Below are 19,831 nucleotides of genomic sequence, written 5' to 3' on the forward strand. Positions count from 1 at the left end.
TGGTGAAAATCTGTCATTCAAAAAACTTCTGATAGCATTTGAATATCAGATGTAAATTCTGCTTCACTTTAAACAACATTGTCTCAGGACATCTACAAATGCAGCAACACTATTTTTTAAATAAAGAAAACAACCTATTCTACAATTAGTGTGGTGGAACTGTTGAAGATGCCTTTACAGATGGTATATCAATATTGATTTATGGTAGTGTTTACCTGTTTTTCATGGATATGTTTTGTGAGTCTCTGTGAGGAAAAAGTGTTTAAAAATTACTTATCTGATTTGAAACACAAGAAGATAATGAGTCATGAATGTTTCTCACAAATTTCAGAAATTACACTTAATCTTATGCAGTATGTAGAAGTTTTGGATCATAGATGTGAAAATGAACAGTGTTAAAATGAGTTTGTCTATCTAAATGTCTTTATTTTAATTCAAATACTGCAAAAGAGTCTAAATAATTCTGATACAACAACAACCAAGTCTCTACTAAGGCCTAATAAATATTACGTAACTAATATTTCAGACACATTTTAAAGCATTCAAGCTTTGTTTTTGTTCTGTTTATGCCTCAAGGAAACCACAGATAAGAAATACTTAAGAGTCTCAAACACATAAAGGCCACATAAAGGTGTAAATAAGATAGACTTTTTGAAGGAACTACTAAAATAAAACCCAGCACAAAATATAAAGCACTTGAGAACATTTATTGCACACAGAAAGGCAGATGGCATTAATAGACGTAAATAAAAGATTCTGCAAAGAGTAAAATACAACCTCTGATACCTGGTAACCACAGTTACTGTTTTTTTGTTTTTTTTGTTAGTCAGTGAACTCACACTGACATCGACATAAATCCAACAACTGTTTCTTGCATAAACACATGAGGGTTTTCCCATTTTTCCAAGGCAATATTTCAGCTTTTTTTTTTTCCTGATCACGTAGACATGCGATAAACCAAGAATGAGGTAGTTATTCAACTGAACAAAAACTTTCAAACCCCCCTCCCCCAAAGAAAAACAAACGTTAAAGTCACACAGCATGACACAAACTTTTGCGAGAGTAAAGATACGTTTCAGTGAGAGCAGCAGGTAGGCGCTTGAGGGTCCTCGCTGCGAGGCTGATCCATATTTTCCCTCATTACAAGCTTGCTTACAAGATTAGATTACACATGGCAACAGGATCACCTTACATTACAGTTAAACACAAGCAATGATGAAAGATGGGGACATCTGAGGTTCATTGTCTTGAGTGAATTTTACATTATTTAGCAAGCTTTTGTTTAGATACATTCTCAAAGGAAGCTGCTCCTTTGATTTTGCCTCCATCAGACAATTTCCACTTAGAATAAATTGAGCTTAAGTTGGTGTGATGGATAATAGCTTGAATTTGTAGCGAAGTGAGCTGTGACATTAACGTCCTCCCTTCTTATCACACTGTTTGGATAAATGGAAGTAGCAAAGTGGAGCATATTAATAACAATTCATGCTAAATTCAATAGGCAGTGGGAGTTGCTCTCAGCAGTACACTGCAGAAAAAAAGTTTAGATGACATTAATCTGCTGGTGCTGTCTCATTTGAATCTCATCAAGATCAGCATAATTGTCTCTGGTGGAAGCCCATAAACTAAATATGAAAATTACAAAGATGAAAGGACAAGATTAGGTAGAAGGAAGGGGAATTCAAGTGCCCCTAAACCCAAAGATGGTTTTCCCTTGTAGATTAAAAGGTGGATGAAAATCCAAACACGTCCAGCAGGGGGCTCCTTTTACTCACAAATAAAATCAGCTGCACGCTTTATGTCTAAAATTAGACTCCCTTGCACTGATCAAACCAAGCTGGCATCATGAAAAAATAATTGTTCCGCAGCATTTGAGTTATGTGTGATTGGAAAAGAAAAACGTAACGTCAAAGACTTCAGACAAGTAAAAGCAAAGGCAGAAAAAATGAATCAAAAGGATCTCATATAAAATAAAAACACGAAAAAGAACACCATCCTTTTTAACATTTAATTGAAACCAAATAAAAAAAATAAAGCTTTTCAGTCAAACCCCTTATTAAAAATAACTGAAAATGAAAGCTTAATATTAATCATATACATTCAACACGGTCCAGTTACCACTTTGCTGTTTAATATGTTATGTATTGACTAACAGAATTTAAGTAAAATAAGCAAGTTAGCAACTTAAATCTTTGCTAATGGGATGTAAATTCAAATCAAGGGATCAGAGGAAGAAAGTGTTTGCAGATGATCAAAGGAGTTTCTAGAAATTAGAGTGGTCTGTTTGGGTACAATCATCTCAAACCATAAAAACAAACAAACAAATAAAAAACTAATGAACAAACAACAACAACAAAAAAAACCAGGGGAAAGCATTAAACTAAAATTCAGAAAGAAAACTTAAAATAAATAAATAAAGCAAAACAGCAGCCTCAAGGCAATCAAAAGCCAGACAATTTATGGCGACACACAGTGCTGGTTAGTAACTGGAAAACCTGGATGTAGAGTATGAAGCAGCTTAGACATTTCAAGTACATTCACGAGTAAAATGTCTCCTCCAAACCGAAAACAACCGTCCGTTAGCTGTGGTGTGGTAGTCCGATTTCCTTTGTAGTGATGAAGTTAAATAATTCACACTCAAACCAGAGGAATCATCATTCGTGACACTATGTAAACGGCGTATGTGAATAATAATCTCAGATGCAACACATTCTTGTACAGTTGCAGCAATGTATGATTGACAAGTGATAACCTTGAAGTGTCGTTACAGTGACAGCCAGCTTTTAAAGTTATATTGTCAGGTCCCTTTTCAAGACTAGAAGAGTTAGACTTAGAAGAAAAAAGTAAAAATAAAGCACATGAAAGATATTTACAGTTAAAAACAAAGTACAGAGTAAATGAGGAGCTATATTAATTGAAAATAGACATTTCAAAGTACATTCTTTTTTTGCGGAAGAATCTGCTTTTAAAGGGATCGTAGAGGCTGATTTGAAAGAGGCCATCTCGGTGTTTGTAAAAAAAAAATCAAGGGTACCTTCGAGTGGTTGAAGGCTAACTGCTAGTATGATGAGATTTCTGCAAATTAAAACACCTTGAACTGAACAAACTATGGGAACTTAATATTAAATTCGTTGCCCTCTTATTTAAACAAATTCAGTTTTTGTATTTCAAAGTTATAATGATTAACTGCAAGCTGTATTCATTCACTTGATTAGCTGTGACTCATCAGTCTGCCAAGAGTGGATTGAGGATTTGGATAGCGTGTCGCGCTGTGATTTGTGCAACAGCATTGGTGAGACTAGGTTCCTTTCCAGGTCTCTCAATTCTTTGGAAAACAAAATGGCAGACTCAAAATCAGTTGCAACGATACAATGGCCAACTTTTGCATTGTTATGTTGTTTGGGGTGACAGTGTTAGGAGTCGGTTTGATTCCCGCTTCACCTGCCTCTGTCTTTGTGTCCTTGGGCAAGACACTTCACCTGTCTTGTCAGAAGGCCGATAGCTTCTGTCGGACTGCCCCAGGACTGCTGTTGCTACAATCCAGTAGCTTGCCATGAATGAAAATGACTGATTTCATTGTCAAATGTCTTTGAAAGGGTTGGAAGATGCTACATAAGTCTGATGTCACTTCATTAACATTTGTGTAGAAACATGAAAGTTTTTTGGCTGTAAAAATCACGACAAATTTCTTGCTTGTGAAAATGGAAACATCTATTATTTGCTAATCTAGCATTGTATCCCATGAATGGAAACATATTTAGCTGTGTTGTCAAGGAAACTACTCTGGATATTTTGGAAACTGGTGTTTTTCCTGTTGTCTCCAATGAAAAACATTGTGATGCCTATGCTGGGCCAGCAGGTGGAGAGAATGTTGACATTCTGGACTAAAGACGCTTTTTCCCCAAAGTTGTTCTAGCTTACATTTTATTTGAGTGTTTTGAAACTTTTTCTCACAGTCAAAACTTTTTCAGTCCACATCTTGCATTTACTGATTAAGTCGGGGCAAAGGGAGAAATATGTGGGAAGAAGAAAGAAAAATGACTTGTTTTGGCTGCTGTTGCAGCTTTTAGCAGTATGAAAATGTGCAACGGTTTCTGTGTTACTGTTTTCAAAAATCTGTGCAACCAGTCAATATATCTCTCGATATATACATATCGAGAGATATATCTCAAAGAGCATTTACATTTTGGAAACCATTTGAAAAATCTAACTTTTTGCAGGGTCTAGCTACTAGCCTCAACCACTCTTAGGATTTATACATTTTTATTGGAAATATTACATCTTCCTTTCTCAGATAATGAGAAGTATCTCTAACAAAACCAAATTCATAAACAAATCCCAAATATAGTTTAATGTAATGAAATAAATCTGCCCTTAATTCTTTGCTTGTATTGAAAATAATACCGGCCAGGTGTCTGTGGGTTTAAAAAAAATGCTTTGTCAACTTAATAATTGCTCAGTAATGACACGCAACTTACAGAAAATGGGAAGACGTCTTCAGCTATAGTTTTACCACAGATTCTTAAAAAAACACAAACACCTCATCAATTCAAAGAAACAGAAACATTGAAACTTATCAGCAACTAAAACTTGTACTACCTCATGTCTTTATAACTTAATTACTAAACAAAATGACATGTTTTACATGCTACATTTCTAGCTGACTAGTACCATCTTTTAAATACATTCTTAAGGAGCACACTTAAAATAAATAATTTCCATATCAGACAAACTGGCTGATGAAGTTACAGAGGAAGTAATTTTACTTACATTTGCTGAAAAATAAGTACATTCACTCAGTTGATCTTTCTCTCTCTCTTTCTCTCTCTCTCACATAAACAAACAGCTAAAAATGAGACTTACCTACAGCCAGTTTAACCGAGTAAGAATAGAAGAGTGCATCAACAGGCCAGTTAAAGAGGCAAACAAATAATTATTAAGGTTATTCAGCCGGGGCTGAACCTGACAAAACAGTTATCTCTAGGTCTTGAAAGACAACTTCAGTCGATAAGGAATGCATTGCATCACAGTAAGAGTTGGAAAGACAAGAAAAATACTTCAAAGTACAGCACTGCAAAAGGTTTTCAGCTGCATTCAAAACAAAACACAACAGCACACCTAGGAAAACAACCCCCCACAGTACCCAAATGTTATTGTGAAGTGAACAAAAGAGGTCAGTTTTGAGTCCGTTTGATACAGCAGAACTGTAGAAGCTGTCAGACACAGCGAGGTCAGCGAGACAGAGCATTTTTTTTTGCTCTGTGGCTGCAGCTTGAAGATCATGGATGACAACCGTCCTCGGAGCGCACCATACCATTTTACACTCCTGCTCTCTGCTTACAAGGTAGGAAGAAAGCAGTCATTCGGGTCACAAATCCCTGGGGGTCCACGAGGCCCAGGAGAGCCAGGGGGGCCTTGTGAAGGGATCCCAGGTGGCCCTTGAGAGAGAATGTTGTTAATTACTGAAATAGGCTACACCTTATCAGCGCTAGGAAGAGCTTTCCATTGACAGCTAATCTGAAGGGTGGGAAAGTCATGATTTCCTTCATACAAACAGTAATTATCTAATTATATGTAGCAAGTAATCAGAAGTACAATGTTCTGCTTAGAAATGCTCTGCATGCAAGCTGCAAGCAGAGCATTTCTAAGGATTTAGTAGGGCAGGAGAGGGCACAAAGCCATAAAGACATTTTACTGGCACTTGACAGACATGGCCTCAAATTACCCCCACAAAAGCAGATCAGGAGATTCTTAAGAAGGAAAGAAGAAGCAGAAGAACTGACTTAGCCTCCAAACTCCTCAGACAAGTCTGATGTTATCACACTGCCTCATGCTCATGAACTGTCAAACTTAGGAGTACGAGGTTTCCTGGACTAGAGCCAGTTTTTGTGTGCTATCCACACTTTTACTCAGGGAAATTAGGGTAAATGATGGGAAGGTCCATAAATCAGTGAGTAAAAACTAATGTACGGTTTAAAACATCCCCTGGTATGCATCAAAATCTTGCTGTTGCTTGATTTGACTTGGGTTTGATCAGAAGAGGGGCTATGACTTTATAATTTTCAAACACTTGAGTATTGTTAATATTCATAAAATATCAACAACATTGAGACACCTTGCCTGATACGTGGCTTAGACTCTCACATAAAGCAAAAATGTATGCAAAACATACATTCATTGAAGAAAAAAGAAACATGGGTCATCGAAGCCCTTTCTAAAGTTTGACTAGTTCCAAGCTGTTTTAATGCATAAAGTGAGATGTGAACAACATTAGGTCAGGGGCCTTTGATGATCAAGATGAAGCAACTTGTACATCTTAAAGTCATGAAATATCAGAATCATGGTTTTACGTGAGCAGAACAAGATGCTATGAAATCAAATTAAAATTATAGGGACATAATTTATTTGTTCACTTTTGAAATGCAGTGATATCAGACTGACTAATAATCACAAAAAGGACAATAATAATTTTTGATGATCTTAAAACCTCTGAAAAACCATAGACAGAAAGAAAGAGGAGAAGGAAAAGGGGACAGTTGAAAGGAATGAAGGCTGTAAGGAAGAAACAATGTAAAGACAGGACCAGAAGAAAGAAGGAAGAAATGGAGGATGGAAGCAAAGAAGGACGTAAGAGAGGAAACAACAAGCAAACAAAAGAACAAATGAAGGACAGAATGATGAAATGAAGGAAGAGGAACCAACAAAGAAGTTCTGAAGAAAGAAACAAACTGAGGAAAATGGATAGAATAAACAAGATAACAAATGAGAAAGAAAGGAGGGAAGGAAGGACCAATGAAAATAAACAAACATAGAAAGGAGCAAAGGAAGGAAGGCTAGGAGGACATTCGGACGGCGGCAGCATTTATGATGCAGCAAAACTGAATAAATGTAGTGTGGTATTTTAAATCTTCAGAATTTTCAAGCATAAACAAACCATTGCTTTCATTAATCATAATACAGTGTCAGACTGTGAGTTGGTATTTACTTTATTTTTTATTTATTTTATTATTTTAAATGACTCAAATTGATTTAGAGGGAAAGAAAGTGATTAGAACATCACTTATAGTGATCAGTTTGCTATATTATCTTAGCATCAGTACAAGTATCTTTTGATTTTCTGTTTTTAATACAAGCAATTGGATTGGAGCAATTAGATGTCATGCATACTTGCGTAAAAATCGAAATACAGTATTCTGAAAACAATACTATTTTACTCAAGAATATATTGACACGTGCCTAGTTGGGCTGTTTGCTTTTAAGTCCTGTAATTTGTCATAATTCTTTTATTTACAAAGTAAAAAAAGTTTCACTGGTTTGTTTGGAAATTAAGTCACGGATCATTATGTTCCGAAGTGACTTTGGAAATGTTCACACCATCTGTGTTCGAAATGTATTCATACCCAAAGGATATCTCAATTACAATTAATGAATTCTTTAGCTGCACTAATGAGAATGAAAAGGAGAACTAATATTTCTCTGCTCTCTAATATGTTGAGGCGATTATGGCATCTGGGACATTACTATCTCATCTCACCTACCAAACAGCTTGTTAAAGCCACAGTTCCTGTGACTTTTCATTTATGGTCTTTTTTCGCACTGTTTATATTCTGGTCATCAGATACAGTGGCCAGAGTTAACACTGTCTTTTAAACAGATCTCGATAAGCCTAAAAAAAAAAAAAAGAGACCTCCTTTGCTTCAGTTCTCCCAAAGGACTGTCCATTACATCACTCAGAGCAGAGACAGCTCAACAAAGGCCTGCTCACTTTGAACAAAGAGACCTGCTTGGCCTTTACTTCAGTGTGATAACACAGCTTGCCCCTTCCATCACTGCCACAGCCATCTACTGCTTAACCGCTCACACAAGCAAAACGATTTGGTAACTGTTAACACAGACTGTAAGAGAAAAGTGTTTGCTAAATCTCTGCACTTGGGCAGCAGGGTTAAAACTACTAATTAGCAACTCCAGACAAATGTTTCACTTGTGGACATAAGGACAAAGACTACAGATAGAACATGTGGTCATGCTAACTTAATTATTTTCAGTTTAATGCATTGGGGTTGTCTTTGCTCCTGTGTTAATCTATACCACTTTCAGAGCACAGACATTGCAGCCCAACATGAGAATTTTTAGTTCTCAGCATTTGAACTGATACAACAGCTGGGTGAATCTCCAGCATGGAGCGGATCCCAGCCTTTAGACTCCAAGGGAAACCAGCTCTGAGTAGATGCCAAGGATACCGGATATCTTTGATCAAGATGGCAAGGTGGAAGAAATTTTGGCTGAAAGAAAAAAAACCTTCTCCTGTCTACAGGAGTCTACAGGAAACTTGTAAATCTGAAGGTATGGAGGGGAAAAAAAAAAAGAAAACAGAAGTCTGTGGACCTGCATTCATATCAGTCAGTTTGAAGAACTTTCTGATTTTTTTCCAAGACACAACTACGGCTTAAGTCTAACCCCCACCAGTTATGCCGCAGGTGCTTCCCATAACTGAGCACCTCTAGAGATGATTTCTTTCAACAGCTGTGATTTATCCTCTCCAGCGGAGCTACAGCCAACTTTCCTTTGCCCCCGCACATACATTATGCACAGATTGCATGAGTGACTTCAAGTTCAATGATAAACTCCTGCTGTCACAGGCTTGAAGTAAGTGAAGTAATCCCACTTCTCAAACCGGCAGGGGGATATGCCAACATCATGGCTTGGTCTTTTTGTTCAGGAAGATGGCACGATAGGATTTTAGTTTTCAGAACAGATGCCATTTTCCATTACTGCAGAAATTTCTCTTCTCTGGGGGGTATTTCTTTTTTATTTTTTTGTTAAAGCAGCATGAGGCTTTAACAAATAGAATGCAGTCAGGGGGCTGCATTTTTGCCACCAAGATGAAGATAACAAATGATGGCTTAAAAAGCTGTGAAGGTGTTAGCTTGACACAAGTCTAATGCATTTTCTTCCTTTCAGCAACTATGTAAGAAAACTGATTTTTTTAAAAAAAAGCGAATGTGGAAGAGAAATAGCTGTCAGTGCAATGTCTGGTCAATCTGACCTAAAAGTGGCAGCTCAGAAAAGTGCTCTTACATTTTTCTCTACATATTTTACTTTAAGCGAGTGTTTAAATGACCATAACATAGCTGTCAGAGCAAAATTCAAACTCTGACAGAGGAAAATTGTAAATCTTACAATTTTATTTATTAGTTTTTAGAATGATTGGTGATAGTTTGGCTATGTCTATAGCCTGTGTCTATGACTGCTTTTAATTTTCAATTCAAAATTCAAAATTAATCGACATTACAGATAATGGCCTGTCTTGTTTAAGTAACTTAAATTATTAATGCCAGTATCAAGAACACCATGTTCACTTGTCTTTTAAGGATTAATGAAAAATATTCTGATTGCAAAAAACAAACTCTTATGTTGCACTTGCCAAATCTATATTTAACCAAATGATTAATATTATGTTAAACCAATTTAATATAGTAAGCATGCCAATTTATTAGAAAATGTAAATATATATATATATATATATATATAGGTAATTAAAAAAAAATTGCAGTACCATAATGTCACAAACCCTTTAATTTCAGCAAATTTCTGTAGTGAGGCAAAATGATCAGATTACTTTTTTTTCCACAATTACTGGCACCCCTGTTCTTATTACTTTGAATTGGCTTGTTTGCCAATAGTACAATGCTTAATCTTCTTCTGTAACATTTCACTTCATTAAGGGAGATGGATCCTTGATTATTTTGTGGCCATATATAACTTGGTTCATTACCCTTTTGAGAAACAATACATTTTAGTTTTCTGGCAAATGGCAAGAAATATTTATTGAAAATATAGTGGTATTTCAGAGAGGTTGCAATGAGATCCTCAGTGCCCGAAGCATCATTCATATATGACCCTTATGGCCATTATACCTTAAAAATCGAGGAGTGTTTTTGCCATACTTATCGTCCAGCTCAATGTGAGTGGGCGCAACTTTGCTATAGGTCCTTGTCCTTATTTGCCACAGTTACGGTTGTTTTTCACAAAAACTGTTGAGAGTTGCCAACAGTTGTGAAAGTTTTACACAATAAGTGGGGCGTTAGTGGTGGGCAAGGAAGGGGAAGAGGTCAGGTTTGTCAATACAATCAGCATTCAAATTAAAAGGCCTTCTATGTTTCTTTCTCACCTGGTGGCCCAGTCGGTCCTGGATCTCCTGGTAACCCCAGACCAAGCTGTCCTCGTTCTCCTTTCTGACCCCGGTATCCTGAGGACACACAGATATACAATAACCCGAATAAATACTAAAAAAACTATCATTTATATAGAGTACGCAGTACAGTTAGAAAAATTAGAACAAATGCCACAGCATGTTAAAGAGTCAACATGGCAACACATTGTGCAACCTTTTCATCTGGCAAGGAACCAAGACATTGTATCATCTTAAATACTGCTAGCAGGACAAAAATGTCAGACATCTGTTGAGCCCTGTGTTTGTCTGAGGGACACAGCTTTAGTCTGTAGATACTGACAGCCGCGAACCCCCTTTCTCAGTGTTACATCTTTAAATAATAAAAGATGTGCTGACATATTGTCAAAACAGAAATCCTCAAACAATTCATCTGCAGGTTAGTTCCTTGAAGGGCGTCATGGACAATGACAGGATCACAAGAACATGTCTTTCAAGACTTCAGAGGAGAGTAAAGAGGATTATTTCAACTAGCCATCAAATATGTGGGTCACTGCAGGTGCTCTGATTTTGGAAACAGGTGGGCGAATAAAAAGCAAGCAAACCAAAAATACACACACAAAAACTGTTATTAGAAAAATCCCTGTTGATCATCTAAATTGTGTTTATCTCTTTTCCATGACTTTACAGCACTATCCACTTTTATTGGAAACAGTAGTGAAGATGTTTAAGAAGCAATAAAATCACCCCATCTTTTAATATATAAGCATTATCTCACACTAAAGACATCAGAAAAACCCAACATTTACACAATAATTTATTCAGAAGCAAAAAATTCCATGTTGATAAAAAAGAAAACAACAAAAAAACGTTGTTTTAGGTTCGGCACAGTTTTAGGCATCCCTAACAATTTCTATAAAATAAATGTAGTTGGCCAGAGTCAATGCAATGACAAAAATGAAATGATTAACTCCAAGTTTATCCTGCCACCAAGTATGGTGAGGGAGGAAAAACAAGGAAACTGTAATATTTTCTACTTTGATTATGCTCCTTCAATAAAAGATGACTATGATATTGAAAGAATATCTGTAGCTATCCACTTAAAGATATTTTTACATCTTTAAAAAGAGTGGTAATAACTGTAGAGGACACTGAAAATATTTGTTAAAAAAATTAATTATTCACAAACACATGCTAAATATGTAGAGATGCACAGAGAAAGTGGATGGTTGCTGGATTCAGATGATTTTCAGCTTGATCTATCTTTTGCCTGGTGACTGTGGTCATTTTGGTAGTTATATGCATGGCTCAAAACTCCAATCTTTTTACAATTAGTGAATGCAGTATGTAACTTTTGCCAATCTGTGTGTTTTTTACGTATTTGTTAAAACTGTCAATGTGTTGTGACAGAATAACATGAGACAGAAAATATGGGGGGAAAAAAAATCAAACTTCCTACCAGTGCTCCAATTGCCATCTGCAGCAATACATATACTGCTCCTGGTCAGAAACAAAAAATCAGAACTAGGAAGAAGGTCTTGGCGCTGTCAGTCATGTTTGCGTATATGCTGCAGCTGTGCTAATAGCTTAGAAACAACTTACCGGTACAGGAAAACAGTTTCTTAGCATCATTGGTAGCCATGCTTATTAGCCCGCGTGCATTTACAACAGGTACGACTGTGGGCAAGGATATGTAGCGTAACAGAGAGCAATGGGGAGACAGTGAGCAGTGCATACATGAGCCTGATAGACAGTGCTAAGACCCTCCTCCTGGCTCTGATTGGTTAGTGACCAGAAGCAGTGTATTCATGTAGATGACAGAGGGAATAACACAGAGGAGCTTGATTTTTTTTTTCATAGGTTATTTGTCTCATATTATGCTGTCATGACATAGTGACAGTTTTAACAAATATCCAAAAAAATATATTTTTATAAAAGTTACCTACAGCAGCTTTAATAAAAAAGCTTTTTGGCAGTTCTTGCTGCCAGTGATAGTGCAGGCAGACTTGACTTGACAAGCTCTCTGCCTTTAATAAATTAAATTATCCTTTGAAAAATGACTTTTTCTATTTACTCAGGTGTTTTTTTTCTGGTGTTAAAATTTGTTTGATCATCTCATGCAATTACCTGAAACAAAATGCAAAACTAAAAGAAATCTCTAAGGGAAAAAATACTTTATCATAGCGCTCTAATAATAAAACCATGTGTTACAGCAGTTCCTTTCTGACTCACACAGATGTTGTCTATGCTTTGAATATACATAAAAATGCACTCCAGGAAAGCTAGAGAAAAATATTTTGAACGCTTAGATATTGTTCTTAAACATAAATAATAATTGGATTACTATGAGGTTTGAAAATTGACCAAATTTCAGACCAGTGCACTTCCACAAGCGTGTTAAGAAAAAGGTAAAAAAAACAAAACAAAGCAAAAAAAACATTAAAAAGGCAGACCAGGAAATGTTTTTGTTTATAGCAAAAAACACACAATCATCCTTTAAAAGCTTTTCTCTGCATGCAAAGTGGGTAAGTCTTCACAGCCAAGAACAGCAGCATACCAAGTAAAAAGGCAAGGGGCCACAACAATATTTCCCCATGAGGCACTTAAAGTAATGGAGTCTCACGACCAGCAGTTGCATGGAGTGCGTCAGAAACACTGACAGGAGTATCAAGCATCTCACTGCCTGGCCCAAAGGGGAAACGCTTCAACGCTTACATGTCAGAGAAAATCTCAGAAGAAAAGGCTCATGAATGCTCCAAAACGGAATCTCAAAGAAAGTGGGGCTAGCCACACATCCCTGCAATAATGAGAGTTCTTTTAACACTCACAGGGCCGGGGGCATTCATTCAGGGAGGAGACGTTCCATGGAGAAAAGTGCACTGTACCTTAAGCAAAATGAAAAAAATTTACTGAATAGCACACAAAGCAATAAGCTTGGGTGCCACGTTGGATTGGTGCACCCTGATGAAATTGAAAATGTCACACTGGGCTTGGTTGAAAACAAATTGTTTCCAGGACCACTAATGGACAAAGTACAAAAAATAGAGATATTGTCATATAATACTGTTTCATTGTTGATTGATAAGACTGCAGCTGTACACCTCCATGTGTACACCCAATCAAAAACATTATTGACAGCAACACCCATGAATTCATGCTAACAGCATGCGCTAAAAATGTACAACACACACCTATCCATAAGGAGTTTCTCTATCAAAAACACTCAGATTTTCATCCATCCTGCACAAGAAAAATCAGAGCAACTCCAAAACAGAATGTACTGACTGAAACTGCAAATAAAAAAAAACAAACACTTTTTTTCAGTAGGTATAAATAAAAATACAAGGACTAAATTACAAAATTTAAATAAAAGCAACAACAAAAGAAACTAAATAAAGAGTTAATTAATTATACAATGACACTAGAGATTTTTTTGGTAGTAAAAAGTAAAAGAAAAATGAATAAAATTATAGAAAATCACCAGCTTACAAAAACAAGAGTACAGTAAAAGAATAACTGCTTTTTAGCATGTGTCCTCAAGGGCACATGCTCTAACAGCTGGAGACCTCCTCGCCTGTGCAATCAAACCACAAACAAGAAAAAAATAAAAGAAAGACAATGATTTCAACAGGGTTATTTTTCTCCATAAACAATTCATTTTGCCACAATAGGGAAGAAGTCAAATTGGATATTCCAGAGGAGCATGGTCTCCAGCGGAGGATGACGAGAAATAATGAGGAAATATTACCCCAAACTGCCTCACCAGCTGAGTGGAGTCACAAGTCAACAAAGAAAAAAAAAAAAAATTAAGAAGTTGTTGAATTCTTGATGCATCAAGGGAAATAACTTTTCTCTTTATTTTCAATAAATATTTATTGCAAAGCTGCACTTTAAATGGCCTATAAAACACACTTTAAAAGCATAAAAAACACAAACAAGCAAACAAAATCCAAGACGTGTAATGCCTGTAGCAAATATTTAGAGTTGAGTAGTTGCTTACATTAACTACAGTGGAAACCAGATATTTACATGCACTTTATAAAAAATACACACACCGCCTTTTTCTCATTGAAATAAATCAGTCCAAATGTTTCCTGTTTTAGTTCAATTAGGACTAACAAATTTTTTTTTTATTACTATCACTTTCTTTGCCTCAACCACACTGCTTTTTGTGTGGAAACATTGGGAAATCTAAAGAAATCATCAAAGATATAAATAAAAGTAGTTGTGAACCTGAATTATTATCAAATAATTATGCAAGTTTAAACACCGTGGGACTTCCAAGCCATCATAATGTTCAGGAAGGAAATGGGTTCTGTGTCCCACATATGACTGTGTTTTCAATTGACATGTGCATATCAACAAAAGCAAAAGAGCTTGTTAAGGTGCTAGCTGAAGCAGGTAATCCACAAAGAAACAAATCCTGTGTCAGCATGGGCTGAAAGGCCATTTAGCAAAGACATTAATTTGAAAACAACATAAAAATGCAGGCTACAGTTTGCAAATTCAGACAGGGAGAAAGACATTCTTTTTCTAAGACCTGTTCTATGTTGTGACAAAATTAAATTTGAAGTGTTCCTCCGTAATGACCATCGGTTCAAGCCTGAGGAAATTATTGTAGCTGTGAAGTATGGAAGTACGACATTACGCAGTGCTGATCTTAGGCTTCTGAACTGACTGTTGTGCTTTGAAAAATGTAGTTATATTCAATCAATATTTTATAAGGTCCTTTTCAGATTAAAATTATCTTTTGAAAACAACAACCTTTAAGCAAGTATTACACACCCTTTCCACTAAGCCCACATTTCTGAATTAAAAATGTTTTTTTAATTAGTCTAATGTTTTATTCTAATCTCAAATCTCATGTTTTCACTATCTGTAAATGGAATAATCATTTAGGGAAAAAATGTGCCTATTTTTATGTGTTTGTAAACATCTGGTTGCAGCTGTACTTTATTCATGAATGAAATGAGCATTAGACGTTATAGCTTTGAGTTAAAATATATGTATGGTCTTGAACAATGTGAGGTAGATACAAAAGTTTAAAGAGAAAGGCCAATGCAGCAGTGCTTTGATGTGCACCAACACATGAAGCACTCCTTCTCTTTCAAAGCTTTACCGAAGTTCTGCTGAGGACACAAAATAAATCTAAGCATGTTGGAGGTACAAAGCCTGACCAGCAAACCATTAGTGTTGTGTGAGCAGTCAGAGAGTCAGGATTAGTCCTATAATGAATGTCCACCTTCCAACTCGACTACGCTCCTTTTGTATTTCAGAAGCTTTCTCTCCTTGAGTGAGGTATCAATAATTGAGCTCTTTTCTGTCCACACTGATAACATTTTCTCTTATTCACAGCCAATTCTTCGTTTGTCTTCATATTTCCCAGAGAGCTGCAGTGCACCACACTCCTGGCCTTTCCTCTGCTCCCAGCCCCTCAGTCTGCATTGATATATGGGTCTATGCAAAAGAAAAATACTCATGAATCCATACAGAGTAGAACTGTCAGCCTGACCCCATTCCAAGCAACCTACAGCAGTTCAGATCAGCTCTTCTCATAACAAAAACATGCATAAGTGAGTAGCCTACATGAGATGGAAAACAGTGCATTTTTACAACGGTAACTCCTCCATCTTTCAAGCGCAGTCTGGGCAACAGTGCAGAGTACAGTTGCCTGCTCAAAGTTTCATTTTATTTATTCATTCATTTTTAAAGCTCTGGTGCAGATATATACAAAGTATTAATTTTCCTAAATGTTCTCACATTTTGTCATGCTACAAAGACAAGCTTCTGTTTACTTTATTGGGATTAAATGTATAGATAAATATTTATTGTAAGTGGCAAATAAAAATGCATTCTACATTTTCAAATTTTCACTTCTAAACATTTGGAAAACCCAATATAATTCCCTTTCATTTCACAATTATGCAGTTATATTAGTTATCTGTTAATAGAAAACTAGAAGATATTTCTCTTTCTTCCTCACAAAATTGCTCAAATAAATTAAATCAGACTGGATGAAGAAAATGTCTGAAAAACAATTCTGAAGTCTTGCCACAAACCCCTGGATGGACTTAGGTGTAGTCTTTAAGAAATTTTAACACCTGAATATGCTTTGATCTTGCTGGAAGATAAACCTTCACTCTGGTCTCAAGTTTCTTTTGTGACCTCTAACAGGTTTTTGTTCCAGGATTGCCTTGTATTTAGGTCCAGCTGTCTTCCATTCATCTATAACTAGATTCACTATCTGTGCTGAACAAGAAACATCCTCATAGCAAACTGTTTTAGACTTGAATATTTTCTTTTTACGGTTTTGCTATGTACGCTACATGACTTCTGGCAAACTGTAAACTTGACTTCTTATAGTTTTCTTTTAGCAATGGCTTTCTTCTTGGAACGCTTTCATAAAGCCCACGTTTGTGAAGTGCATGACTAATAGCTTTCCTGTCAAAAGTTCCTTCGCTCTGAGCCGTGGAACTGTGCAGCTCCTTCTGAGTTACAATGGGGCTCTTCGCTGCATCTTTGATTATTGATCTCCACCCAGTCTGTCAGTTTAGGTCCAGTTCTTGAAAGCTACTTTTACATGAAACTTTTACATGGTTGCCTTCTCCAGCACGCCTGAATCAAAAAAATGTTTCACTACCAGGCATCTGCAGAGTTGAATAACATGCTGATGAGGGAAGACAGCCAAGTGATTCAGACATGTTGGAGCAGAGACACATCTAAGCTGTCGCTCTCCAGGTCTGGACTGGATGGCCGTGTGTCTCAGTAGACTTTGCTTCAAATCCTAATCTTAAACTTGTTCACAGCGTACTCTTGGACCTTTCTGGTGTGTTCCCTAGTCTTCATTATGCTGTTCTCTAGGAGTTTACAAAACCGTCACGTTTATATTAAAATTAAGTTGAACACAAGCGGACGCTAGTTATGAAATAGGAAAACTGTGAAGACAATTGATAGCATGAGATTTTTCCAAAAATTAGAGTCGTGGGGTAAGGATACAACCTTATGCAAACCTTTTCAGATTTTTTTTTTTTTTAAAACATGAAACTGTGAATTATTACCTTTCGCTCTAATTTTTATGTTTCTTCTAGCACATAATTATTCACTAGTTTATGCTGATTTATCACAAAAAAGACAAGAGAAATGCACTAAGTTTTGGTGACTGTAAAATGGCAAAATGTGGAAAAGTTCAAGGCACTTGATGGGTCAGTATTAGTATATTAAAACACCAACAGGTAATCCAAGCCATTTATGGTTATTTTTTATTTTTTTTGAGTTGGTGGTTAAGTCAAGCCTTTAAACTCAGAGTGTTAAGCTACTACCTTGAGGTCCAGGTGGCCCAGGCTCTCCTGGTGGACCTGAGAATCCATCCTTGCCCGGGGGTCCTGGAGGACCTTGGAAAGGTGAAGCTAAGATGCCGGCAGGTGTCTTTTGTTGCGTGGCGGTGCCAGACACTTTCTCTGCAGGGCAGGAAAATATTTTCAAAAAGGATGTATGAGTAAAAACTTGGAGAATGACAAAAAGAGGGGGTGTTAGAGTGAACAAGAACACATCAACTAAATTAAATGTCAGACTATTTTTACCTTCAAAAATCCTCATTACTTCACTTTGGATAAAGATTTTGAGTTCTTCTGTAAAGCTGGGATCATCCTGTGTGAAGGGAGAATAAAAGATCACTTACTGAAGCATTTTAACTTGGGCAAGAAAGACGGAAAATCCAATTAAGAGACAACACAAGCTAAACCTTCATTCCGAGGCAAATGGAGGCAGAGAACATACAGCGAAGATTAAAGTTATCATGGCATAACAATTAAACGGATACTCCTCATGTATTTATGCTCAACAAAGTCCGCCAACAGATATTATTGAAACCAAAAATTGTCAAAAGAAAGAACAACAGAGGATGGTAAAACCTTTAAAAATCTTTCTTTAAGACCCTCTTCCAATCTCAGCTCAAGATCAGAACTCAGCAGGAAATAAAACATATTCAGGAAGGAATATTAAATTTGATACTATAACTCTCTAAAGTGGTATTACTTTATGTTCAGCTCTGCAGTGATGCACCCTGTGCCACAAAGGAATTGTGTTAGCTCTGTGTGCCTCTAAAATATAGCGAGTTATTATGAAGATGCATAATATAAATATAATATCCAGAAATATTTTCACAGTCAGAAAGTCTATAAGCCACTTGTAAAAGAATAGCAAAGTTACGACCGCCTAAGAGTATGGACTTCAAGGTAGGATAGTCAGCAGTAATCAGATTGGAAGAAGAGTTTATTCCCTGTAAGAATGCAATATGTAAATCTTGCTCTGTTCAGGGCTTACTTCCGACTGTGCAAATTGAGATAAGCAAAAAAATACACGTTAATTTGATCATTGTTCTCAAAATCTGCAGTGGCAAATGCCTGAGACGTGTCTCTTCTGAGTGTTTTTGTGACAGGCTTCCTCTTTTGCATAATTCTTAGTGATTTTTTTGATTACCTAATGTATGTTCCAGGGTTTCCTCACTTTTTTTGAAAATGGGAAAGGATAGGGCTGCCCTACAAATACAACATAATGAGAATTGCAGGACAAAATTATGCATTTGCTTTTCTAGTGATCTCTCTACTACTGAACCAGTTCAACACATTGTACTTTACTATCTTCATGTGCGAAGATGTTTATTTAGGGTCTGGATTCATAATATGGAAATCAATACATCATAGATAGCCTGGTCTCTGACCATAACAATTAATGAGCTTTACTGGTATTCGATTTGCAGCTAAGTCCTGCTAAAGTTGGGTGTTATGTGATTCCCGTATGTGAGATCCAATTTCCAAGGGAAATAAAATGGGGAATAAGCTGCACCTTTTGGGCAAACAGTTTATCTTAAAATCAGAAAGCCTGTCCACTTCGGGTCCTAAGAGCTGGATTCTGTTGCTGAGGATCAGTCTGCCAAGGTCCACATAGCACCTGACCCCTTTGTCTATGAGCTCATCACTTATGATGGACCCATGGGAAGGAGGACCCAGGTTTACATCTCGGGTTCTGCCCAGCGGGGCTCCAGGGGTACCTGGTTCTCCCCAGCATGCCCTACCCCTAGGTGTGGCTCCAGCAGGGGGCCCCAACGACCACCATCCAGGTGAGGAAACACTGTTTCCATTTATGTTCCCAATAGTAAGGGGTCATTAGGTTGTGCTTTGTCTGTACTTCATCTTGGGGTCTTGTTCAGGGAGAAAGGAAAAAATAGAGTGGGGGATCAATAAGCAAATTGGTGTGGTGTCTGCAATGATATAAGGGCTGCACTGATCTGTCATGGTGAAGAGAGAGCTACCCTTTAAATCTGATTGTTCACCCAGCCCCAGCAACCCCCAATAGAGCAGTCAGTTAGACTGTTTGTGGCGCAAATAGATTAGCATTTCAAATTGAAACTTTCAGACTGAGGACCAATTTATGGAAGGATACAAAATAGTTCTCCCCCACCATCTTTTTAACTTAATATCTTGGCATGCTGTTCATTACGATCTAAGACTACAGGGAGTTTTGATAAAATTGCAATTTCAGTGTGTCACCCTTCTACCATCTGTGCCCCTGCTTCGTCCCCCCCCCCAAGAAGGAAAAATAAAAATCTAGACATGTCTCTGAGTGCATCGGGCTCTTTTTAAGTCACCTACAATAAAAAAG

General features: G+C 36.9%; 1 protein-coding gene across 4 annotated transcripts in view; it reads right to left on the reverse strand.

The window, feature by feature from the left end:
- Positions 1-688: 688 nt before the first annotated feature.
- The window catches only part of LOC116713583 (collagen alpha-1(XIX) chain), a 143,714-nt gene continuing 124,571 nt past the window's right edge, over positions 689-19,831 (reverse strand). For 3 of the 4 annotated variants that reach the window (XM_032553782.1, XM_032553781.1, XM_032553780.1), the window contains 4 exons: positions 17,752-17,818; positions 17,491-17,628; positions 10,172-10,249; positions 689-5,438 (listed from right to left, as the gene is read on the reverse strand). In XM_032553782.1, the coding sequence (XP_032409673.1) occupies positions 5,338-5,438; positions 10,172-10,249; positions 17,491-17,628; positions 17,752-17,818 (384 nt within the window). In that variant the 3' untranslated portion in view covers positions 689-5,337. Of the gene's footprint in view, positions 5,439-10,171; positions 10,250-13,224; positions 15,629-17,490; positions 17,629-17,751; positions 17,819-19,831 lie in introns of those variants that run through there. The other variant, XM_032553783.1, reaches the window with a different exon arrangement.

Source organism: Xiphophorus hellerii, chromosome 22 (genome assembly GCF_003331165.1).
Source record: "Xiphophorus hellerii strain 12219 chromosome 22, Xiphophorus_hellerii-4.1, whole genome shotgun sequence".
Taxonomy (NCBI): Eukaryota; Metazoa; Chordata; class Actinopteri; order Cyprinodontiformes; family Poeciliidae; genus Xiphophorus; species Xiphophorus hellerii.